At 38.8% G+C, this 23,405-nt stretch overlaps 1 protein-coding gene across 1 annotated transcript; it reads right to left on the reverse strand.

Moving 5' to 3' along the window:
• Positions 1-4,220: 4,220 nt before the first annotated feature.
• HCFC2 (host cell factor C2) lies at positions 4,221-23,379 on the reverse strand. The gene is made up of 16 exons (XM_032688920.1): positions 23,194-23,379; positions 21,244-21,392; positions 20,692-20,852; positions 19,427-19,635; positions 18,863-18,947; positions 17,731-17,834; positions 16,963-17,151; positions 15,526-15,711; positions 14,986-15,089; positions 13,813-13,975; positions 12,609-12,809; positions 11,336-11,406; positions 9,969-10,106; positions 8,645-8,830; positions 7,913-8,198; positions 4,221-7,207 (listed from the first exon to the last, which is right to left on the reverse strand). Exons 1-16 carry the CDS (start codon positions 23,357-23,359, stop codon positions 7,182-7,184), a joined length of 2,424 nt encoding a protein of 807 aa, XP_032544811.1. The 5' UTR covers positions 23,360-23,379; the 3' UTR covers positions 4,221-7,181.
• Between the last annotated feature and the right edge of the window lie 26 nt (positions 23,380-23,405).

Below are 23,405 nucleotides of genomic sequence, written 5' to 3' on the forward strand. Positions count from 1 at the left end.
TAGTATTTTCCCCAGCACCTTGCTGTCATGATAAGAGTTGGCAGCAGCCTTGCTTATAGCTATAATGTTCCTCATTTGGCAGAGCTCTCAATGTGATTAATGTTCTAGTTGTCACGTAGACTCGCTGCTTCGGTTACAGTTACAGCAATAAGACAACTTGCTTTTAAGTCACTGTACTCCCAAATGGTGCAGGCTTGACTTTTTCAGTTTTGATTTGTACCAAGTAAAGTAAAAGAAAGGAAGATTTTCACCTAAATTTGAAGTGAATTTTCTTGTGTCTATAGATGAAAAAACCACACCCCTGTATGTAGATACTAAGGTTAATAACACTATAGGAAAACTATATTTTATACAGGGCCCAAGCAGCCCTAGAGGAAGAAGTTAAATATTGATAATGTGGACCATGGTTCTTACTGTTCTCCTGTCAGACTGGTTTGGTGGAAGGAGCAGTGGCAGGAGGATGCCTTTTGGATGTGGTACACTTTAAGATATACCTTGTTGAAAATACAAACCAATTTCTCCTCTTCACAAATCCAATATGCTGTTCTGGCAAAATAATTCACACTTTTGTAAAAGGCTGAAAAAATACATTCAAGCAACCAAATATTGATCCATTTACGTATTGATTTGTGAAAGTGGGATGATAATGGAATGCAACGTCACCTCTGACCCTCGGTATGTAAAAGTTTAATGGGAAGCTCTCTGGAAACTGCCAGTTCAGCTTGTGGTGACATCCAAGGCCACGTGCTCTTGGGAGCGAGGGCAGTTTGCTCCTGTGCACAATGGTCTCCAAATTGGTGCCAGCTGCAGAGTTTATTAAATCAGGGTCTCCAAGGATGGCTGTGGAGGCAGGGCCAGAGGTGAGGCTGTGCACAGCAGCTCAGACAGAGTCGGCTCCCCTTGTATAAGAAATCTTCCAGGCAAATTTCCAGGGTCATTTCCTGGAATATTTTACTGCAGCACAGTGGGCCAGGGGATCTGTTTATCGGGAGCAATGGCACCTGATTTGCGTTTGTAGGAAAGAAAACTATTGAGGGTTTAAATCTGCTGGGCAGAGGAGCATCCTTGGGGCTGCTAATCTGATCTGTGTGTGCCTTACACTTAATCTGGCACAGCCCATAAAGTAACATGAACAGCAAATAAAACCACCTCCCAACAGCACACCTGAGACTCACAGTTCAGGTGTAAGTGCTGTGTCACTCAAAATACAGCTGCAGCTAGAGCATGGCCACCATTTTATGCAACAGCAAATTAGGAGGAGTATAGAATATTTTCACTTCTCTCTGCACCCTGTGGGAAGACAAACAGTCAACCCCAGCAAAGCTTATGTCCCATCACTGTTGAGAGCAACACAGCACTGATAAAGGGTGCTGGGATGCACAGCTTTGTTTCTGCAGCATCCAACTCCTTGGCCCCAGCCATGAAATCCAAAGCCAGCCAGACACCCAAGTTCCCTGTGTAATGTAACATACCAGGAAAAGCAACCTGATGAGCAGGGAGATTCCCAGAGCCAGCTAACAGGAAAGGCTAAGCACTGAGGGAGAAGGAAAGGATCCAAAAATCTCACCTCCAGCCAGCTGGAGAACATTTCTGCTACAGGGAAACAGGATCCATCACTTTGTGATGAGAAAACAGGGCCTGGGGAGTGTTGCATCAGAGGATGAGTCCACTCTCACTCCACTGAAAACCATGAGCAACAGCCACATTTCACAAGCCAAGCAGCTGAAACTCATCCCAAATGTCTCTGGGGTGGATACAGTGGGATCAAGTTCCCATCAGAAAAAGAAATAATGACAATAAATGGCCATTTTGTCTGGCTTGACAGCTCCCACATTGGTTCAGATGACTCAGCAGCACTTTTCTACAGCAACTTCATCTTCCTAACTTTCTTCGGTAATCTTTCAATAATAACTACATAAATATCCTGCATTTACACTAAAACATTTATGCTGTAACATAAATAGGTGAAATCTCAAACTATTACATTGATATTTCAAGCCTTTTTTTTCAAGACAGTTATTTCAGAGAGTTGCTCCCAGACTCCATTTTCCTTATGGAGCAGACAGCATTTAAGGTCAACATAAAAGTCTCTTCTCTAGTCAGGCAAAGTACAGTGAAGAAATAATTACAAAGCTGCTACTAAAAAGGAAAATTTGGGATATTTCTTAATACTGCTCAAAGTTGCAAGGTGCTACTTGTACTAAATAACTTTTTGTTAAAGGAGAACTATCAGCACTGCACCTAAGAGAGCGATGGTTACTCTAAGAGGCAGTTAAGAGTCCCAGACAATAAACATTTAAATGAGTGAATGCAGACAAAAAAAGAGGATGCAAACAAAACTAAGGAAATATTGCTTTTGAACCTTCTAAAATGGCATTATACCCAGTGTGCCTCTTTTAAGAATCACTTGGAAATAACTATATTGATAACTTCCATGTGTGGGTAACAGTATTTCGTAATTTAAACAGATACAGAAATAACTCTCTGAACACTAGGACACACTGAAATGCGTCTCTTTTTCTCTTTGAAGATACCACATCCAAGCCTTAGTTTTCATTTTAAGGAGCTGCTGTACCAACTTAGCAATTATGTCATATATTAAAAGCAGATGCTTGTGAGAGGCAGAACCCCCTTGAAAAAAAACAATGACAGCAAACTATGCCCAGCCCCAATTTGGTAGATATTTTTGTTGTTACTGTCAGGGCTGTAAGTCCAACAAGTACTGTAAAGTGCTTCAGGCTTTTGAAGGATTTAGGGAACAGGCCAAGGCTTCATTTAGCAGCTTTATAGATGCTAGATTTTTACCAGATACCTTTAGGCACATAAGGATGGAGCTAGACAAATGGGCCCATGAGCTTACAGAGATCTCTTGGGCCTTCCTGCCACCCTCCCTCCAGGGGGCTGCAGGTGCAAGACACAAATTCTAGGATCTGGCTGGATGCCCAACCTACCCTCACCTGCCTCCCAGCACGCCCTGAATGTTTCCCCTCTCTGGGGGCAGTGCTGGAGATGCAATATCCTACAGACTCATTCATGGAACAAGAGAATTCATTTTAAGCTCATTGTCCTGATACCTTTCAGCTAACTTCTGGATAAATAAAAGAGATCTCCAATTCCAGATCGGTGCAAAACACACCAAAACGAAGATTTCACAACTACTAACAGGAGGAGGAACACGCTCACTGCACACAGTGCCAGCAGTCAGTGCTCCACCCCTGCCCTGGGAATCTGGAAATGCTTCAGTGTCAGAACTGGAAGCCACAGAATAAAACCCCTGATGTTTAGCTCATTAGAAAATATAAAAATACACAGGGGACCAGCTAATGCCATAAAGAAAAATAAGCCTGAGTTGCTTTTAAGATAAATCCATACGGCAAATTCAAATTTGCCTTCAAGAGAAAATAACTCCTACTCTGAGAATCTTATTAACAGAAAGAAAACAGCACGAGGGAATTCTTCACTGATTGTTTAGGTTTTCCCATTTGTTTTCCACTAATGCAAAGATCACAAATAACAAAATAATAACAAGTTATTACAATAGCTAGGAACACAAGGAAGGAATAAATCTGGAGCAGACAGCTTTTAGCAGTTTCTTGTATGAGGTCTCTTAAGGAGGTCTAGAAACAATCCAGACCTTCCAGTTCACTTGCTTGTCTCTGCTCCCCTGCTTCTGGCCACACGTATTGCTTGTTTCCTCAGTAGTTCCCCATAGTCAACTGCCATAAAAGTTTACCAACTCGCCCAAGATGATGTCATTTTGAGCAGAGCTGGACACTAATGCAATTCATGTCCTTACCAGAAGCCTTCTGAGCACGCTAAGTACTGACACATGTTTTTAATAAACTGTAACAAAGCAATACCAAACTCTCTGTCACTCATTTTGAACAGCATGGCTGGTGTATAGGCAGGGGAAGTAATTTCAGAATTACACTTCAGAGACCACAGCCTGCAAGCTGCATGGCACAAAGGCAAGGAAGGGCAAAAGTAATGGTGAGTGCACAGCAACTGTAGGAGAAGGTGGGGCAAGGAAAGTGGAGAGCCTCCACTAAGGAAAAAGCTCATGAGGTAACCAAGAAGTAACCTGAAACAGGGATAGTATTACATTATCATTAAATCCTCTTCCCTGCCTTGACAAACACACTCGCTCTCTTCTCTGTACCAGAAATTTGAAGTTTGTACACGTACACCTTTGAAAAAACAGCCCCACGCAGTGTTTACAATGCATTTGATAGGACAACCACTTTATTACAAAGAACAAACAATGCTTTGAAATAAGACTAATCAACTTCAATTGTACAAAATGTCAGTTTCCTTGTAGAGGTCATTAAGTAACAGGCTGTAAGACTAAGTTCACGTCAAATTCGCTATCCCGAAATATCAGATAACAACAGTAATACTTATTATATCTTCAGAGTTTATGGCATGATCATGTGCTCTACTCCAAACTACATTCAAAAGATATTGCTATAATTACTTTGAAAACACAAAGTATAGGTTATTGTTCATTTCATTTCCACTTTCACAAGAACATTCTTAAGGTGAAGCTGTAGCAGTGTCTGCCATAAGTGGCAGGACTGTCCTATACTTACACAGTCACAACCTCCCTAAGGAGTTTAGTAAACCTAGACATTTCTACAATATGGATACTGTCATCTGATAGATTTCAGTTTCTGTTACATCTCCTTTAGCAGTATCTGAAATAAATGTATAACACGAATTCTCAAAGAGCTGGTGTCAACAGTCTTCTAAACAAATTTAAAATTGAACAATCAATATTTGTCTGATATCTAGTTGATAGGCAAACAGGTGGGATTTAGACATTATAAATACAGTTCTAAAAACAGACCACAAAGTGTATTTTACAGTGTGTACCACAATTTCAGGTTAAAGTAAAACTGTGAGGAACTGAAGGTTTGCTTATGGTCACTATTCAACATCACCCAACTTGGACAAAAAGAGAAAGTGACATCTTATGTCAAGTCAGCTGAAGAAAGCACACTTACAAGGGAATTACACTTTCATTGAAAACGCCACAGTTTTACCCTTTGGTAGTTGTGACATACCCACTGAAAAAGAAATTGTGCAAAGCAGGTGAAACCAAGTGCAAAAAAACTCCACCCAGACATACCCAACAGGTTTTATTCTTAAATAACGACTCTACAATCACAGCTATCAACCAACAAAATCAAAGCCACAAATGTTTTCTCTAAAGGCTTCTTTCACAGTACTAATAAGAAAAACCAAGTTCTACTCTTCTAGTTAACAGTTTGTGTGTATGATATTTTAGTTATCAGACAGTATTGGTAGTGAGATCATACCTGACAAAATGGACCATTAAAACACAAATATCTTAAAGCCAGTTAACTTCAGGAAAAGTCCTATACATTCATACTATAAACACTGTTTAAAGTGAATCTGGGATATCTGTTATTATCACAAACACACGGTTTTCCTCTGGAGTCAAACCACATGTATTACTCCTGTGCCACAATTAACACTATCATAGTGATTTATGGTCCCCAGCACTTCTCATATGCTATTGTGGCACGTGATGCGTTGCGATAATTAAGGCTGTACCAGCACTTCCGTTATAACCCTGATTTTCAGGGTAGCCAAAACTTGGCTATTAAATCTGCTCTGGGATACTTGAGCTGTTAAATCTCTAATATTTTAGTGATACTTCTCCCACCAAACCAGGCACATAATTTATTTTAGTTTATATATTTACAAACGCTCTTAAGAAAAATTTAACTGGAAGAGGCAAGAAATTCTACCTTGATGTATAGTCTTTTGGCATTTGGGGCAAAATTAAAGTGCAAAGTATAAACTTCATTGCACAGTAAATAATTTAGATTTTATTTTAAAATAAATCTTATTTAAGTGCCTCAATCTATTCACCTAGTGACCTTGTCCAACTCAGCCATTTTCCTCTACACTTTGGTAAACACAGGTTTACATATAGATATATAAATAGCATTTAAAATGTTTACCTTTATTTCACTACTGTGAACAAATTTTTTCTTTTAGCATAGGAATGGATCAACCTATTCCTAGAAGTAATGCTTGTTGATTTTATCAGCTAGCTAGTTAATGTAAAATGATGCATAGTAAAAGGGAGATACTGAACTTGATTGGTAGAATATATTGGTAAAGCAAATGAGCACTTAAGAAGATTAACTGGAATAAATATGTTGAAAGTTGCCATATAGTATGTGCAAAATTGCTTACCATGTATTCTAAACTTTGGTTAAAATTTTCAGATTGAAGTTTTACAGAAACATTATGGAAGCAACACAAGTGATTACAAACACAGGAATGAGGTAAGTTATTATTAGTGCAAAAAGCAAGCATATGCTAAAAGCAAAGCATATGGATTTATTTAAAAAAAAAAAAAAAAAAAAAAGAGAATGAATCTCATGGAAGTTTTCATACAAGACCAGAAAGGTCTCTTGTAAACATTGGTATTTACAAGTTTAAGATTTGTACAACTACAAAAGGATAATTCTAAATATTAGTAGTGCATTTACATTGAATTTACGCTTTTTGTAATAAGAGCAATGGATAAGTTTCTCTTTTTCCTTTTAAATTTTCAGGGGATATCTTTCAAGATTAAGATATTTGTTACAAATAGTAGAAAAAATCATTTCTTTACAAAAAAAGTATATATTAAAATATTTATACATTTTAAGTTACTATATAATAACTGGAAACTTTTGCCTTGTACTCAGACACCACAACGAAGAATGTGGTATAAGGAACCAAAACCAAACAGAATTTGCTCTTATACCAAATCTTATGAATTATCTGTGCAAGATCCGAAGCAATAATGGGGACTCTACCTCAAATACTGCTGCTTGTGCCAAATTTGTTCTTTGTTTTTAATTTGAAAGTGTGCATTTTTTACATTTTAACTATCACTACCAAAAAGAGCTACTGGATAGGGTGTGATCCTTCACCCCACCATCTTCAATATAGTTTCTATAGGTACTCATATACCTGAGCAAGGCTGTGTAACGCTGATGTGTCAAACGTAAAAAAGGTTATATATTTTTAAGATAAAAACAATGCAAAAATAAAATATTTGTAGCATTTACAAATAGTACAAGAGTTACATTAAACACTACATTCGAAACTGGAGATTTATTATGTTGTTTCTACTGATGGCTTTGAGAGTAGCAACACTACTTTGAGCCTGATGTTTTCATATCTGCAAAAAGGAGGAGACATTGTTAAATGCTTCATAATTTCACGTGGTGTACGTGGTCAAACACTTTCAAACAACTGCTGTTTCAGAGTTCTGGGGTACAGATCATGGTCAAACTCCTTGCCAGTTAAAGGGTTAAAACAGCACTGGAATAGTAAACATTTTGGAAGACAGCAAAAGTTCTTGTTTAGAGCCTCTGGACTGGCTGACTTTTAAGGTGAGCCAGAACTGATCAGGCTAAAACTAATCTTTATTTTCAGTGAATCCACTCCCATCCCCAGGTCATCATGAACCTGTACAAATTCAAGCGCAGGGACAAGATGACAAAACCTCTTCTGGCTGTAATACAGACTTTAAAGTGTATAAGCATCACAAAATTGCACCTTACATCATCTAATGAAATTTCTTTCTAATAAGGACGCTGAAAAGACTGAAAAACACCCCCTGACTACACACATGCATGTAAATGGATTGCTTATTAGACTGGAAAAAATTTTGAGCTGAAGTGCAGCCCAGGGAAGTCAGAATCTTCCTAGGCTGTTACAGTTTTAGGGAGCGGGTAAGACTCACTGACCAACAAACGTGCTTGGTTTCGCTTGTGAACAAATCCGATTTTTTTTTTTTTTTTATTTAAATGCTAAGCCAACTTCAACAACTATATTTGCATAAAGCTCCTGTGAGGAACAAAAGAACATTTCAAGGCTTTACCTTGGAGCCACCGGACTTGCGTGGCCGGTCCGTACCCTCTCTCGTTCTTCGCGGAAATCCTGAACACAATGGCAGGTCGGGAAGTGTAGTCAACGTGAGCGTTGGAAAGCTGGGCAGCAGTCACTGTACAGGATGTTTTAAGACCACAGTATATTCTCATAAATACAAGTTGACTTGGATTTTCCTGTAACTGTGTGGAACGGATTGCTAAGTAGGCAGAATATTCTAAAATATTTCCAGAGGGTGAAGCAGGAGGCTCCCAAGAAAGGTGAATACAGTCTACACTCTGAAGGAAAAGAGAGAAAAACGTGATAGTATGTAGCTAACCATAAATATAAACAATATAAAAATAAAACTCCCCAAATTCTAAAGATGATCTGAGAATTCTAACCTAAACATCATCACTCTGGAGATAAGGATGTGTCTTTTGACTTTTTTTTTTAAAAAGCATGGTAAACCCCTATAGATTTAAGGATGAATGAACAGGGAATCACAGGTAAACCATCAAATGATTGAATAAGACATGTATCTGGTAACATAATCAGTAAGTCTTAAAATTATTATTTTTAGCAATTTTCTTAAAGAATATTATATTGAGCAGAGTTAAGTAAGTATTTGAAACTATTTTATAGGACAATTTTAACTTAAAAATAACCCCAACAACAAACCAACTAAACCCAAGAGTTCTGAGATTAAACTGATGTATAAAATTATATTACATATATTTCTCACCTTGGTGATTTTGACTGTTGAAGGAGCTCCAGGAAAACCTGGAATGCAAGTTTTGAATTCACTGATTTTACTGAAAGGCCCAACACCACAGCCATTAATTGCAGCAACTCTGAACCTGTACACTGTGCCTGGAAAAAGATCCTGTTTCTTCAGTAATCTGTAGTCTGGTACATCTGCACCTTCCGTCTGAAAAGAAAGCAACATTTGTGTTAATTTTTAAAATATTCCAAACACAATTAGCCTAAAAAAAGTAAGGTGGGTAGTAATAAATTAAGTTTAATTGAAACTGAAAATCTACCTAATACTGTTGTACTTAAATGAGAATTTACAAAAAGGTTCTGACTGAGGGCACTATCTCACCTCAAAACAGGTGATCTAAGATGCAATGTGAGAGACTATATCTCTAAACCAAAAAAATACTTCACTTTTTCAATCATTTAAACTGCACCTTGTGGTTATTTTTACTCGGGGAAAGTAAAAGCAAAGTAGCATTTACAATTACATAACTTATGATTCAGTTAGCATAATCTTTGGTCCTAAAAAATATTTTTATTTCAAAACCAGTTATTCCTCTAGTTAGGAGCTGCAAATTGATGTGGAGGTAATCAAAATGTTTTTAAACAAAAGCTCTGTAAGATAGTAACAAATAGGTTTCTGAAACATTATGTGCCACTGTACTTCCATGATTAAAATATGCATTGATCCATCACTAAAACTTACAATGGAACTATCTGCCTTCTGAATAACGTACAAGAAATACAACCAATGTAAACACTGTAAAATGTACTATGCTCTTTAAAGATATACAATATTTATACTGAAGTGCTTTCAAAGAGAAGGTTCTGTTATTTTGCTTCTGTCTCATGAAAACAAAATACGATTTTTGTTTCAAGTTCACTAAGACATCATTAATTTACACTTTTGTCATCAAAACTGCAACACCTTTGCAAGTTTCACATGTATTTTCATATATCAACTTACGTGTACAAAAACATTAAGACGGAAAGATCTAATACAAAACCCACTACAGTTCCAGATCTAGTCTTTTTAAACAGCCTAGCCTATGTCTTATTAGTATCTTTAAGAATTTTTAGGCAACAATTCTGGGAACAGAGAAGACACTTTGAAACATTTCAATGCTGTACCAAAGTGACATATTAAAAAAGTTGTGGTTTTTTTAGTTTTTAAGAATTTTTACTGGTTTGAAAGTTTATTGAGTTGAAAATTCTTTCTTAATGTTAGAAATAAGAAAAGAACTAACAATAGCAACAGGTCCCAAAAGATTTTTATGTGCAAGTTATGTCAGAGGAGAATCAGCAGGTACCTTGTTAGAAATGTTCAGTGTTTCCTCTGGCAGCAAGTAGAACTGGCTCACCACAGCACTGTTGTTCTTAAAAATTCCAACATCATACCACCGCCGGTCTCTTGCTTTCACCGGTGCCATCGGTCTTTGTGGAGTTTTCTAGTATTTGAAGAACATGTTATGTGGATTACCCAGACTTCAGAGTAATGTAAAGAAGTGTTAAGACTCTATTATATGTGAGACACAACCCCCTTTTATACCAGTGTTACTTTCTTATACTTCAAATGGATATGCATACACTATTAAAACAGTGTTCAAAACCAACTGGTCCTTAAACATGGACTCAGACACAGTCTGTCATTTAAAAGGCAACAGCTGGGATGTCACATCTGATATTCTAAACAGGCAGGGGAAGAAGTTTAAAGCTTTAGAACTAGGTGTCTGTAGCAGCATGTAGTTGCGAGTTAATTTGGCTCAGAGGTCAAGAAGTTCCACAGAGTGGTCCAGCATCGGCAGCTCTCCCTGGGAATCAGCTGTATCTCAGCCCCAGACATGCTCTCCCTCAGCCACTGCTGAACTCGCCGGCAGCTGAGAACAGGCCTCTGCTGCGGCGTGGGGCGACGGTGGTGGAGGGTGTGTGAACTGTTCCTGACTGACCCAGAAAGACAAACTGTCTTTCCTGCTCCTCTCCAGACACCAGGGAGAGCACTTGCACAGTCAGTGTGCCCAGCACAGACAGGCCATGATCCTGCTGGCACGGAAACGGGGCAGGAACCGCAGCTGCTCTTGGCAAAAGCACCCCAACCCTTTAGGCAGCAGCTGCTTCTCCCCATCCTTAGTTCCTCGCTTTTGGTGGCAACAGTGGCACCTTGGTTTTGTGTATTAAGTTGTAAGCAGGTGAAATAGGAAGCATTTACTTTTTCAGGCAGTATTTACAGCTTGCATAGCCAGTCCCCATCTCCTCTAGGGAAAAACATCAAGATGTCAGTTAAGTAACGTTTCAAATCTATAGATCAGCAGCTAACAATAGTCTGATCTAATACATACTTCATTTTCAATTCAACTGTGCATACAGAAAAACATTTTACATTTGCACATCATGCAGCAGAGAGACCATTCCACTGTGCCAGTCAATAAAAATGATTCAACAGCTGAAACACATACTTGGATCTCCTCCCAACTACACAACTGCTACTTAGACTCACATCAAACCCACACAATGCAATTAGTTTTACAACAGAAATGTTTACCCCTGTATTATTCACTTCAAGCCCTAAATAAACATTTCCTTTAATTATATTTCTGAAAGAAAAGCAAACAGAAGAGCCCTTACAACTAATCAACAGAACAATAGATACAGAAATTTGATTATACTTTTTCAGACTTACAGAGGAGTGTGAATCATTTGTCTGTCCAGTACTGACCCTTGTTGAAGGCATGATATAAGCAGTTTCAGCAGCTAAAAACAAAAAAAGTTAAATTTAAAAAGCTTGAGTGATATAGAAAATGGAACACAAAATCGACAGAATACGGAAGTTGACCTCAATAGCCATTTACAAGTATTTGTTGCACAAGTCCGTCTCAGACTTCTTTTGCATGCAGTTCTATTTATAACACAAACAACTAATTTTGGCTTCTGTCATATTCACAGAACAATTCTGAGAGTCTGGCATTGGAGGCTGCTACAGATAATAAAAACAGAAGGCAGAAAATCCTAAACAAGAACAGAATTATGAAATCCATATAAAATATTTGCAAGCAAATAATCTAAATAGCAGACTGAGGCACAAACTGATGACACTGCATGAATAGTCTAAGTGTGAAATCTTAATTTGATTGCATTGTTTCTGACATCAATACAATCTGAATCTGAACATGAGCAGTTAATCTGTAACAATTTTAACAAATGGGAACAGAGCTTTCATTGAATTTAAAATGGAACATTAAAGAAAGAAAAAAGATTAAGCACACAAGCAACACAAGGGAATATTAGTATTCTATACTTGTGTTTCTGGGTTTTGCTTTCAAAGTACAATACTGTTTGGTAAAAATTATACTACACACGCAACATCAACATAAGAATACAGTTCTTTAGTTAACAATCAAAACAATAACAAGCACAGCCTGTTGATATTTGTGAAAAACAAAACTTGAAAAACTACCCGTATGTTTATTTTCTGCTTTGCTGCTTATTTTGGATATTTCAAGCAAACTATGAAGAGGCCAGCACATTTGACTAGCAGTGAGCTAGCCATGCTAACTGGACATATTTGTTAAAGGTCAATTGCTTAAAATCAAAATCATCTAAGGTTACTATTTTAGTCTTTTGCTGACTCACGATCACTGAATGAAAGCAAATGTGCAATGGGCACCAAAACTGGCTACCACTGCTATTTAGAAAATGGACCTTAAATGAAGACTTTAAAGGACTTTTCACTTACAGGCAAGACAGTGATTTACAGATGTATAAAAGGAATATCCTGATTTTAAAAGACGTTTAAATCATAGCAGAGATCATCCAGGCTGCACAAGGTCTTCAATGCCCAAAGCCTATCTACATCCCAGGTACTAGTCAAGATGGGAATCCCACCACACTAAGGGAACTCTGATGGCCTTAGATATATATGGCTCAAAATACAGTATGTGAAACACATTTCAAACCTTCAGATTTTGAATTGAATGTTGTTAGTGAAGTTTCATCTTTAACAACTGCCCCATTTGTACTTGATGATTCAGTTTTAACAGCCTGCTGGGTTACCATAGTTTGTGTGCTGGAGACAGTACTGGATACAGAAGCATCAGGATTTACAGTTTGTTTGTCCAAGTCATGTAATTCACCTACATTTGCTGATGTCTGAGCACCTTAAAAAGAGAAAATATTAACCAGAAATCAATACTGATAACACATAACAAATCTCAACTTGATCTAATGGTTTTAGTTTCCTATGAAGCCTGAGTTTAGCTGAGAATTAGGTTAGAACAGATCTGATCATATTGATTACCAATGCTTTCTTTAGGTTTATAACTGTTTATAACTAGGTTTATAAAGTCTGTCTGCAGTCATAAACAGATATATGTAAACAGTTGTTTTAAGCTTGCCATTCTGTATTAATTTTGTTACAAAATAATTAATTTGGGAAAAAAGCAGTAAAATGAAGCATCCACACAAATCAGTATCACAGATTTGTAACAATCAAGATTAACCCCTGTGAAATTTTGTTTCTCACTTAGCACTAAGAACCAAAATTTCCACATGACACTTTACATGTGGAATTACACATTACATGATAAATTACACTATGAAGAAAATAAAAATCAAACAACCCATAAAGTACGTGAAAGTCAAATATAAACAGATCAGGTGACTGAGCCTGGATTCACCACACTGAACTTAAGGCACTTCAGTGAAATGCCTACATCAGTGCCTTGTCATCTTCTATTTCCTCTACAGTCAGAGAGAAACAGGCTTCTCTCTACATTGCCTGAAATTTTACATTATAGCTTTTCACTGCTAACAGACACAGTGTCAAAGAGTCTGGAGTTACCATCACCATAATGTTGTAAAATGTATCTGTCCTTTTCTTTGTTAAAAATGGCTATTTATGTTTAGACACATTTGCCATCACAATAATGAATATACTGAGAATTTCACATCCCTTGCAACACTTCAAACGATTTAGAATTTCATTTTTCCCTGTATCTTCTAAAAATATGTTCAGCAATAACTAACACAAGTTGGATTTTTTTAAACTACAAAGGAATCTAAAATAATTTTTAATTACAAGACAACTAATCTTATTTTATGTTTATGAGATGAATTTTAACTCTCTCTTTTCAATTAATTTTTATTCTACAGTCATCTTACTTGAAGTACAAACAGGCAAAAGAGAAGGGGCATTTGATTCTTTGAATCCTGTAGCATCTGTGTGGTTTTTCATAGTCTCCTGTGTAATCTTGTTTTCAGGTGCTGCAACCTTTTCTTTTCCTTCTACTTTCAATAATGAGTTGGATGAAAGGGAAACTTGGACCTAAGCAAAACAACACATTTGTTAGTGTTTAACTGCAAAGTTGGGAAATTCCAGTTGCAAACATGGCATGAAAACGCTTACTCATAAGCCACAAGCTAAACTCCTCCAACAATTCCCTAGTACTCTAAATTAAACCAAGAAACCAACCCCTCAATCCCCCTTATCTTAGCCATTATAAAACCAAAACTCAAACTCTGAGTTGACCTGGACATGTCTCTGATAGATACTGAATTTTATCTGACAGTGAGCTCACGTTCTTTTGTCATTACATGGAAGTTCATTGATGCACATATTTAGTCTACTGGGGGGACCTGAGGAGATGGGGAAAATCACAATTACAGAGGCTTTCAACTTTTGCTTTCCTGGCATGTACTTTAGATACTTCTACTGTTAGTGAAATTTATATAGTATATCTACATATGTTTTCTCCAGGAATACATTATGGATCCCATACAAATCTAAGACTTTTCTCATTTAAGAAAAGGTGCAAAATTATAAAAATGTGATCCTTTAGCCAGCCTTTCTCCTCACTCTTTCTGTTGAATTGGCAAAACAATGGAATGTGTACAACTGTACAAACAGAACAGATACTAACTGGGTTTAATCTGTAGTAAGAACCTACAACTAAGCAGGCTAGCATAAAAGCACTAACAAAGGAGGAATATGCCTTATTCTTTTTGCTTTCCACATTAATTTCACCAACATTTTAAGGATGAATAGTATTTCTACTGGTATCAGGCTCCCAAATTAGCATTCTGGAAGTCAATACAGTTGCAGTTTCCTTTCTGCCAGGAAGAGGACTTGAAAGATTGTCTGTCAATCATAAAAGTAAAAGCTACATAAGAAAACAGACACAACTACTTCAGCAGGTGTCTTTTTGTTTGATTCGGGTTTTTTTTTCCTAAGGCCCAAAAATTATGCAAGGACTTTTAAAACTGAGAAAGTGTTCTGGCAGTCCTCTAGCTTCCCACACTACTTTGCCACTCATGCATTTTTCAGTTTAAACTTACATTATTAGGAATGAGATTATTTGTTTGGCTGGGATGATCAACCTTCAGTTCTGGATAAGGGATGCTAGGCAATGGTTGTGGATTTTGATGTAGAGAACAGCCACCTGGCAGGTAAACAAAAACAAATCCCCATCAGTTATGTAAAACTTAATACTATGTTGGCTGGAATCTATTCCAGTAAGGGAGAGGGAGACCCAAAGTTTCCTGAAGGAAAACTTTGTTGTAAGTCTGAAATGAAACTGCATGACCAAACAGTCAGATAAAATCCCTTTCTCACTGTTTCCTTTCTCAAATCGTGCCCAGCACTGTACAAATATCTTCATAATTCAGACAGCTGACCAAAATCAACAGAAACAAGGTAAAGTGGAGTTTTACACAATCACAATGCAGGCATTTTGGGAATAACCAAAGAAAAAGGTTCTCTCTCGCAAAAAATGGTTCTTTAAAAAACAAACTCATATCAAATACTTATGCAATACTCCAGTCTGCCTGTGCACAAACATTAGCATAATGTGATCTGACTTGTGAGACCTTCACTACCTTGTGAACTCAGCACTGATGTCTCAGGAACACCAGTAACAGGAATTCCAGCCACCGGAGGCACTGGTGAGTCAGCGTGTAACTGAAGAAGATATCCTTCAACTGTAGGAACTTCATCCCATTTCAACTGAAAAGAGTTGGTTGTAGCTCTAATCAGCTGTACCTGTGATGGTGCTAGGGGCTTCTCTACAAGAAACCAAAAAACCACAGACAGCATGTTAGAAATGGCCCTCCCTTAATCAGCTTATTAAATATCTATACATTGTGAGTAAAATCAGTAGCTCCTTTTCCACTGATGTACAAAGTATACCAGATTCAACAAGAAACCCTTGCCAAAGGTGGCAAGATAAGTCAGAGAATTACACAGTGTCATGTTAGAGTGCTCAAAAATGCTCAAGTTTTCATGCTTTGTTTTCAAGGTCTCTTCTGCTGCCAGTAAGACTTTGAGTTACACCTATGTCACTGCAGAAATTACAAAGAGACCTTTGTGCTTTCCCAAAAGGCTGCAGGTAGCTCTTTGGTCCCTAAAGCTTTACATATTCCTCAATAGAATTCACAGAAGATCCCTCTTCCTTTGTGCATGCTCTCTGTAACTAAAGTGAGCTTTCCTTCAAACTTCTTCTGCAGAGGCTGAAGCCTAGACATGACTGATGCCACTGGCCTGCTCCTCTCACTTGCCTTGACTAGGCTGCAGTCTCAAGCACATCCCTCCCCTGCTACTTTTTTCCATTTTCTGATCTTCTGAGGGAAAAATAAAAAAGGAAAAGAAAAACAAAACAAACAAACAAAAAAAACCCCCACCTCCCTATCTCCTAAATATTTCACAATCTCCAATAACAAATTCCATACTTCTGCTTCAATAGGCAACAACTTGCTCCCAAAAGTTCCATTCTAGTTCCCTCTTCCCCAGTACCATCTCAGTGTCCTGCCATTAATCCAGTTACTAATGAGTGATTAGGGCTCCAGAATTCCCTTCATCCACAGGAAAAATTTGGTCCTTTCTCAGATTCAATAGCATCATTTTGCAGTCCAAAAGATGAGGAAGCAGCAGCAGCAATGATCCCAAGAGAAGGAAGGGTTGGTAGGAAGGAGCAAATAGTAGCAGAAGAGATCACTAAAAAGAGAGGTCAGGAACCCTGAGTTCAGGCAAAACACCCTTTAGCACCTTGTATCAACTGACGATAGGATGCAATGCAGAATCTAGCCACAAAGTTCTTTCAGAGGCTCTAAACAAGCCTTCCTAATTTTTTCAGTTTAAGTTATAGCTGTAGCCTTTGAACAATCAAAAGTGAAGCATGTTTTTTAAAATAATCTTTAAAACTTAAATAATCTTTGAGATTGCTACACCTTTAGATGCCCTGATCATCCACGATGCAAGCTTCCCAGATGTTAATAAAATACAGAACATAGGGCAAGTCTCTTTATTTTTGAACTCACCAGTATCAAGGTACCAAAGATCTTTGCAGCAGACTTGATTGTTCCAAGCTTTTCTGTAACCATCTCTACCACTCCAGATGTACAGACGAGTGCCAACCGCTACCGCGCAGTGTCCTGCTCTCGGCCCTGGGAACAAGTTACTTTTGTCCTCCTGGCAATCTGAGATCAGACCTATCCATTCTGTGGTATCTAGTAAACGAAACTCGAAAGATTTAGTTTCTAGATGTTTTCCAAAGCGAGAAATAAAGATGTTAGTACGCTTAACTGCACAGAAAAAAAGGTAAATGAATCACTTCTAGTTTTATAGACAATTGCATTTAAAATTGAAATATTGCAAAGAGAAGGTCACTTTCCAATTAATACGCAAGTTGAATCAATTAATACAGGATGAATTTTCTGACCTCTGGTTATCTCTCTCAGGCAAATACAAAATCAGAAGTTGAGGATTCAGAGATAGTACTACCATGTTTAGAAAAATATCATTTCAGGATCTGTCTCTTGTGTTCTTCTATAAATGAAGGAGTATTTAAATTACTTAAAGCTGTATTAACAAAGATTTGCAGAAGCAAACCTGCTGAATCTTCAAAGAAAAACAATTATTAAAATATCACTTCTCAAGAAAGACGTAAAAACCCGGCAACTTCTTTAGTCCCCTAGTGCTACAGCTATGTATCCTAAACTTTTCTCAGGGTCTTCAAAATAGTTACCCTACTCTGTTAATAAAGTATCATTTAAAATGCCCACTCCCAGAAAGGCAGAAACACTAACCCAAATTAAGGTAAGAAAATGAACCGGTACATTTCCATTCGCCATCATGAGCAGAAATTTCACCTCCTGCTGACTGTGGAACCCAGCCACCAAAAATATACATTCTGAAATATAGGAGAAGAGGGAAAAAGAAAAGAAAAGACAATTAATATCCAGATCTGCTGCATGGACTCTCTCAAACTAGGATGAAACAGAAAATTCCCAGTGCTTTACAGTTCTGGTTTACAGCAAATTTTACTTGAATCTACTCTCATTATAAAGTACTGCAGCAGACATCCACGTTCTGAAATTTTTGAGCAAGTTAACTGATTAAAGAACTCAACCAAACAAAAAAATCCCACAAGCTCCTCAAACAACCTTCCAGAAAGAGAAGTTAATACTGTCACTTCTTACAAGCCACCAAACTGCTAATGCTCTCAGAAAATCACACATTTACACAGTATTTCTACAATCCTTTACTGCAGACTTCTCAATAACTAAAATAAGAAAACTGGTATCTAAGTCAGATATCAAAATTTAAAAATATAATGCAGGCTACAAACTACCGACATGTTAAGTAAATAATCAAAAACTAAGCTACTGAATCATAAGATACAAAACTTGCACATCTTTTTCCCCCCCTGCCTCTTTCTCCTTATGCCCACTTGTAAATTGATATAAAATAGACTGAAACCCATGTTTAAAAATCCATTTTATCAAAGCTATCTGCCAAAACAAACCACATTGGTAAGAAGCAGAGTAATGAGAAACAGAATACGGTAAAAAGTGTGGAATAGTTTTGCCTAGAACTAGTTTTACTCTTTGAGCAGTTTTTTTGCATAGCTAATTTCATTTGTGTCACAGACACAGAGGCACTCGAGCTCACTCCTGACAGAGCCAGGTCAAGCCCAGGTCCCCAGAATGCACAAAGGTGCTTTAGGAAGCCTGGAAAGCTGCTTGAAGGCTGGGTAGATTGTTCTGCTGGATGGAAACACTGACAGTTTGATACCCTTAAGTTAACAGTGGTACTTAAAATAGCAGCAGCAAGGTACTCTACAGGGCTGATGGTTTATACTGAGCAGTAGTGGATAAGTGTCATCATTCTCCTACTAGGTGTACCTTTCTAGAGTTGAGCTTTTAACAACAGACATACTTGTTTCCTATTACATTGGCCGTATGGAGACTGCGAGGAAGTGGTACTGTCCCTTTGGTTTCTGGTCTTGACCAGGTCATGGTTTCTAAAAGAAACAGAATAAAAATCCTCAAAGAAACCTTGTTACTGCATATTTCACTCCCTGGATTTTAGGAGGGAACATACCTCCAAGATTAAGCAAAACAAAACTTCACCTTTTTCAGATGGTAACTTTAAGAAAGAAACACAATAACAAGCCCCAAGAGATTCTTTTAAAACAGGAAGGAATACAATGTTTATCAGTTTATCAGAAAGATATATTATGGTTCCGTTATGGTTACTCAGCTTGGTTATCATAGTGATAACCACTCTAAAGAACTCTCTAAAGAAACAATCTCACCCATAATCAGCAAGGATAATATATGCAAACAATGCTGTATCTATTTAATTCCAGAAATTACAAGAGGTTAGCACTATGGTGTTAGACTCAATAATATCTGTACCACATCATGCCATTAACCATTCTACACTGTAATTTTTCCTCTCAGCCAGTGAGCACGGACTTCTACTGGCAAATCAACTCACCTATGTCAAGTTCCCAGAGATCATTAAGCCGACAGCCACACATCCCTCCAAAAATATACATCTTCGGACTTCCCACATCTTTTCTGCAGTATACGATGGCTGTGTGAGATTCTCGGGGAGATGGCAAGATTCCTTTGGTCACAGGAATACTCCAGCCAACAACGCCAGAACCATGTTGCAGCTCCAGTTCATAGAAATCATTTAAATATCTAGGGGATTATTGTCAAAAGTATGAAAAATTCACTTACAAGCACGATTACAAGTGCGCTTTAAACCCCGACCCCTTCCAAGTATTACAGACTTCTGTCTTGGGAGAGTGCAGAGTTTTAAACTCTCAAAACATTTGATGCATTGTGGACAGCACCAAAACTGGATTTAAAACAAAAAACCTGAACAATTATAACTGGTTGCCTCTAAGGAAACATGCTCTCATATCATATTTGCTACACTGTATTACATGAAGGAAACATTCAACAGGGGTAAACAACATTCTTCACAGAAATTACTACATACAGACACACTTGGAATAAACTGCAAAGCTGTGAGAAATAACATGATGACCAGAGACATAAGAGATGAATTTCTGCAACTCCAAGGCAATAAAGGTGAGAAGAAGCTATTTTTTTCTTGTGCCTTCAGACTGGCCAATAGACAATTAGCCATTTGTTGCTGAATCTATCAGCAAGTTATTTTTTAGATAACTGTTTTTGAATCTTGGCATTCACATGACGTACCCCTTGTTTACTGAGCTTAAAACTGCCAGGTTATAGCTCAGTGGATATTACTGCTCTGAACTGCAGGTGAACGTGGATATAAAACTGGAGCATCAGAGCACTGTTTGCTGGCAACAAAGGCAACTTCAGCTGTTACTGTAAAAAATTTCCAGATGAATTCATAACTATTTTCCACAGTAATATAGAGGAAACATCCATCGTGAATTCCCTGATGACTCATGAGACTCGGTTGATTCAAGTAATTCTAACAAACAAGCCATTCTTAAAATCATCACCCAAAATACTAGGAAAAATACCAAAGTCTACTCAGGTTTGCCTACATAAGTGTCAGAGCTGTCAGTCACTGTTACATATTGTGGGGTTAGCAGAAGAAATATTTAAGCTTCTTCGCATGTAACCCGTCCACTGCACAAATAATCCATCTGCAGGTACCTGGTACACAGAACAGCCTGACTAGAATGTTCCTGCTCAAAGTTGTCACATCTAGTCATTTGTCTTTAAAGCCATTAAATTCAAAGCAAATCAGCATACCTGGGAACGTTATTATTTGAATCTTCACTTTCATTTGCCAGGCCACCAAACAAATAGCACTTGTTACCATATAAAGAAAAGCTATGGCCAAGTCGAGGACAGGGTGGTGATCCATTGGAAGGAGCTTGAGGTTTTACTTTTTTCCAGAGCCATCGACTTGCCTTAAAGACAAGAAAAATATGTTCAGAAATATCTTCATTTATAGTCACTCACAGTAAATAGAATTCAGGTAATGTTAACAGTCTTATATTTTCTAAACTATTTTTAAAGGAATGCTGGGCTTTTCTCAGGACATATGTTAAAAGGGACACATATGAGCTAACTGAAATAAAAGACTAAATATTTTATACTTTATTTAGACTACCTGGAAGTCTCTTTTTCAAAGGCATTTGGATTTTCTCCATCTTCAGAATCTATTTAAAGTTTATTCTTCCTGGAGCAGAGCAAAGCTTATCTAAGTTTCTTCTGCAGTTGGTAAAATAAAATGTGTTTGTTCGTAAACAGATAAATATAGTAGTCCTCAAAACTGAAACATTTTCATACATTTCCTACCTGCAATTCATATAAATCATTACTGTATCTTCCATATTCAACCATTCCTCCAAAAACTAGTATTCTGGTACCATCACAAACAAATCCATGTGCTGCACAGCCTGGAGGAATATCTCCCCTTACAGCAGGAAGGAACCATTGATTTGTAACTATAGTAGAGAAAAAAAAAAAAAAAGAAGATAAATATTTAAAACACCGAAAAGTGTATTTTTAAACACCTCCGCTTTTTAGAGCATTACTTTTTACCTGTAGATAACTGTGAATGGGCTATTTGCTTAACACTAAGTTTTCATTGAGGGAGTTTTTTTAATAAAAAGGAAAGCAAACACCTGTATCAAACCAATGTTACTCAGTATGAATGAGCCCATGAGGTCACTGTAACTAAGTCATTTACGAAGGGTCACCCAGCAATTTAACAGACTTGCCAAGAATAGAGGCTAATGAGGAACACAAGTGCAGTTCCACAGAAGAGAGATAACTATGCTAACTCAGAGGGAGCTAGCCCTAGAAACAGAATTATTAGAGCTACAGCAGCACGGCAGTGTGCCTGGACTTAATAGCCCTATTCAAAAGCTAATTACACTGTTCTGGGACCCATGTTAATATCCACGGAACGCTACACTGATACATGGGAGAGGAGAGGCACACAGGCAAGAAAGAGCAGCTGAGACAGTCTGATCCAGCAGCAGCATATTGGTGTTTAAACTGCTCTGGAATCAAAGAACTACAGGAGATACTGTCTTCTTTATCCTAAGCTTTTTTTCATGAGCACGAAGAGGAAAAGTATGAAATCAGAAGCTTCCAGTGAACGTTGCTGCAGTGCACTAAGATGCTCAGTGTGTGCCAGCTCCTCGGAAGTCATCACACGCATAGCAAGAGCCACGGATGGCATCCCACACTGGGGCAGCCTGGGTCACAACCCTGCACCTTAAACCCTAGAGAAAAAAAGGTCAGTTTGGGCCAAGCACTCGTCCAGGAACCGGAACAACTGAGTCATGATCCTTTTTGTCACTGCTATGAAGGGGAAACACCTTTAGCAGAAAATCCGGGCAGGAAAAAAACCCAACAGACTCACTCAAAAGGTACGCGTCAAAACCTTTGTTCTGACAGACAGCATAACTGTACTGTTCTGAGAGTTTTATTTGGGATTACTTGTCAGAACAGAAAGGTTAAGAATTTTTTTTTCTTCGCCCCCCAAAAATGCGATTAAGAATAGTAGATCTTTAAGATATCAGAGAAAAATCTGCTTGGAAAAACTCAATCAGCTAACACTGGAAGACTGAGAAGCACGGATCAGTCACTGAACTCTCCCGTCTCGGCCCAAGCTCTAACATTACACGCAAGTTTTCCAGCCTCATTCAGCATCCCGTACAGTAATTATTTAGGCATCTAATCCTTCACAAATAAAATCGGTCTCGGGCAGCTTCCTGTTTCGAAAGGCTCCCAATGCCAGCATGTTCACTTTTCCAAGCAAGATTCCTATTCCAGCGCGTTCAGCTCTCGTGAGCTGCCGCCACCAGAGGGAAGAAGGGGGATCCGGACACTGGCGGGGACTAATCCCGCCTGCCGCCATTCAGCCGAGCCCTACCAGGGGAGACTCCGCACCCCCGCGCCAGGGGCTGGGAAAGCACAACAGGCGCATCAAGAGATTTTCCAGGTTCCTTTTCCCCAGAAAGGCCCACTAACGCCGCAGCACCGGCCGGGGCGTAGCGCTATCCCAGGGAAGACCCCACGGCCCGGGCGTATTTCCCGTCCCGCCATTTCACCTCCAGGCAGCTCCTCAGCCCGCCCGCCGCCCCCTCGGCCGAGCCGGGGGAGCGCGGGAAGCTCGACGGGCGATCCCGGGTGCCGTGAGGGGCCCGGTGCCACCAGCGGCCGGAGCCGGGACTACCCCGCCGCCTTCCCCCCCCCCGCCCCGCCCGCCCCGCCGCCCGGCCCCGCCCCGCGCACCCGTGTTGTAGACGTGCAGCTCGTCGGCGATGCCCTCGTTGCCGCCGCCGAAGATGATGAGCAGCTCTCGGATGGCGACCGCGCGGTGCCCATGGCGGGAGCGCGGCACCGGCCCCGTGAAGGAGGACACCCGCCTCCAGCTCAGCCCGGCGGCGGCCGCCGCCATCTCAGCGCCGCTCCCACAACGCACCGCGCGGTCGGGGCAGCCCGCG

This window comes from Chiroxiphia lanceolata, chromosome 5 (assembly GCF_009829145.1).
Source record: "Chiroxiphia lanceolata isolate bChiLan1 chromosome 5, bChiLan1.pri, whole genome shotgun sequence".
NCBI lineage: Eukaryota > Metazoa > Chordata > Aves > Passeriformes > Pipridae > Chiroxiphia > Chiroxiphia lanceolata.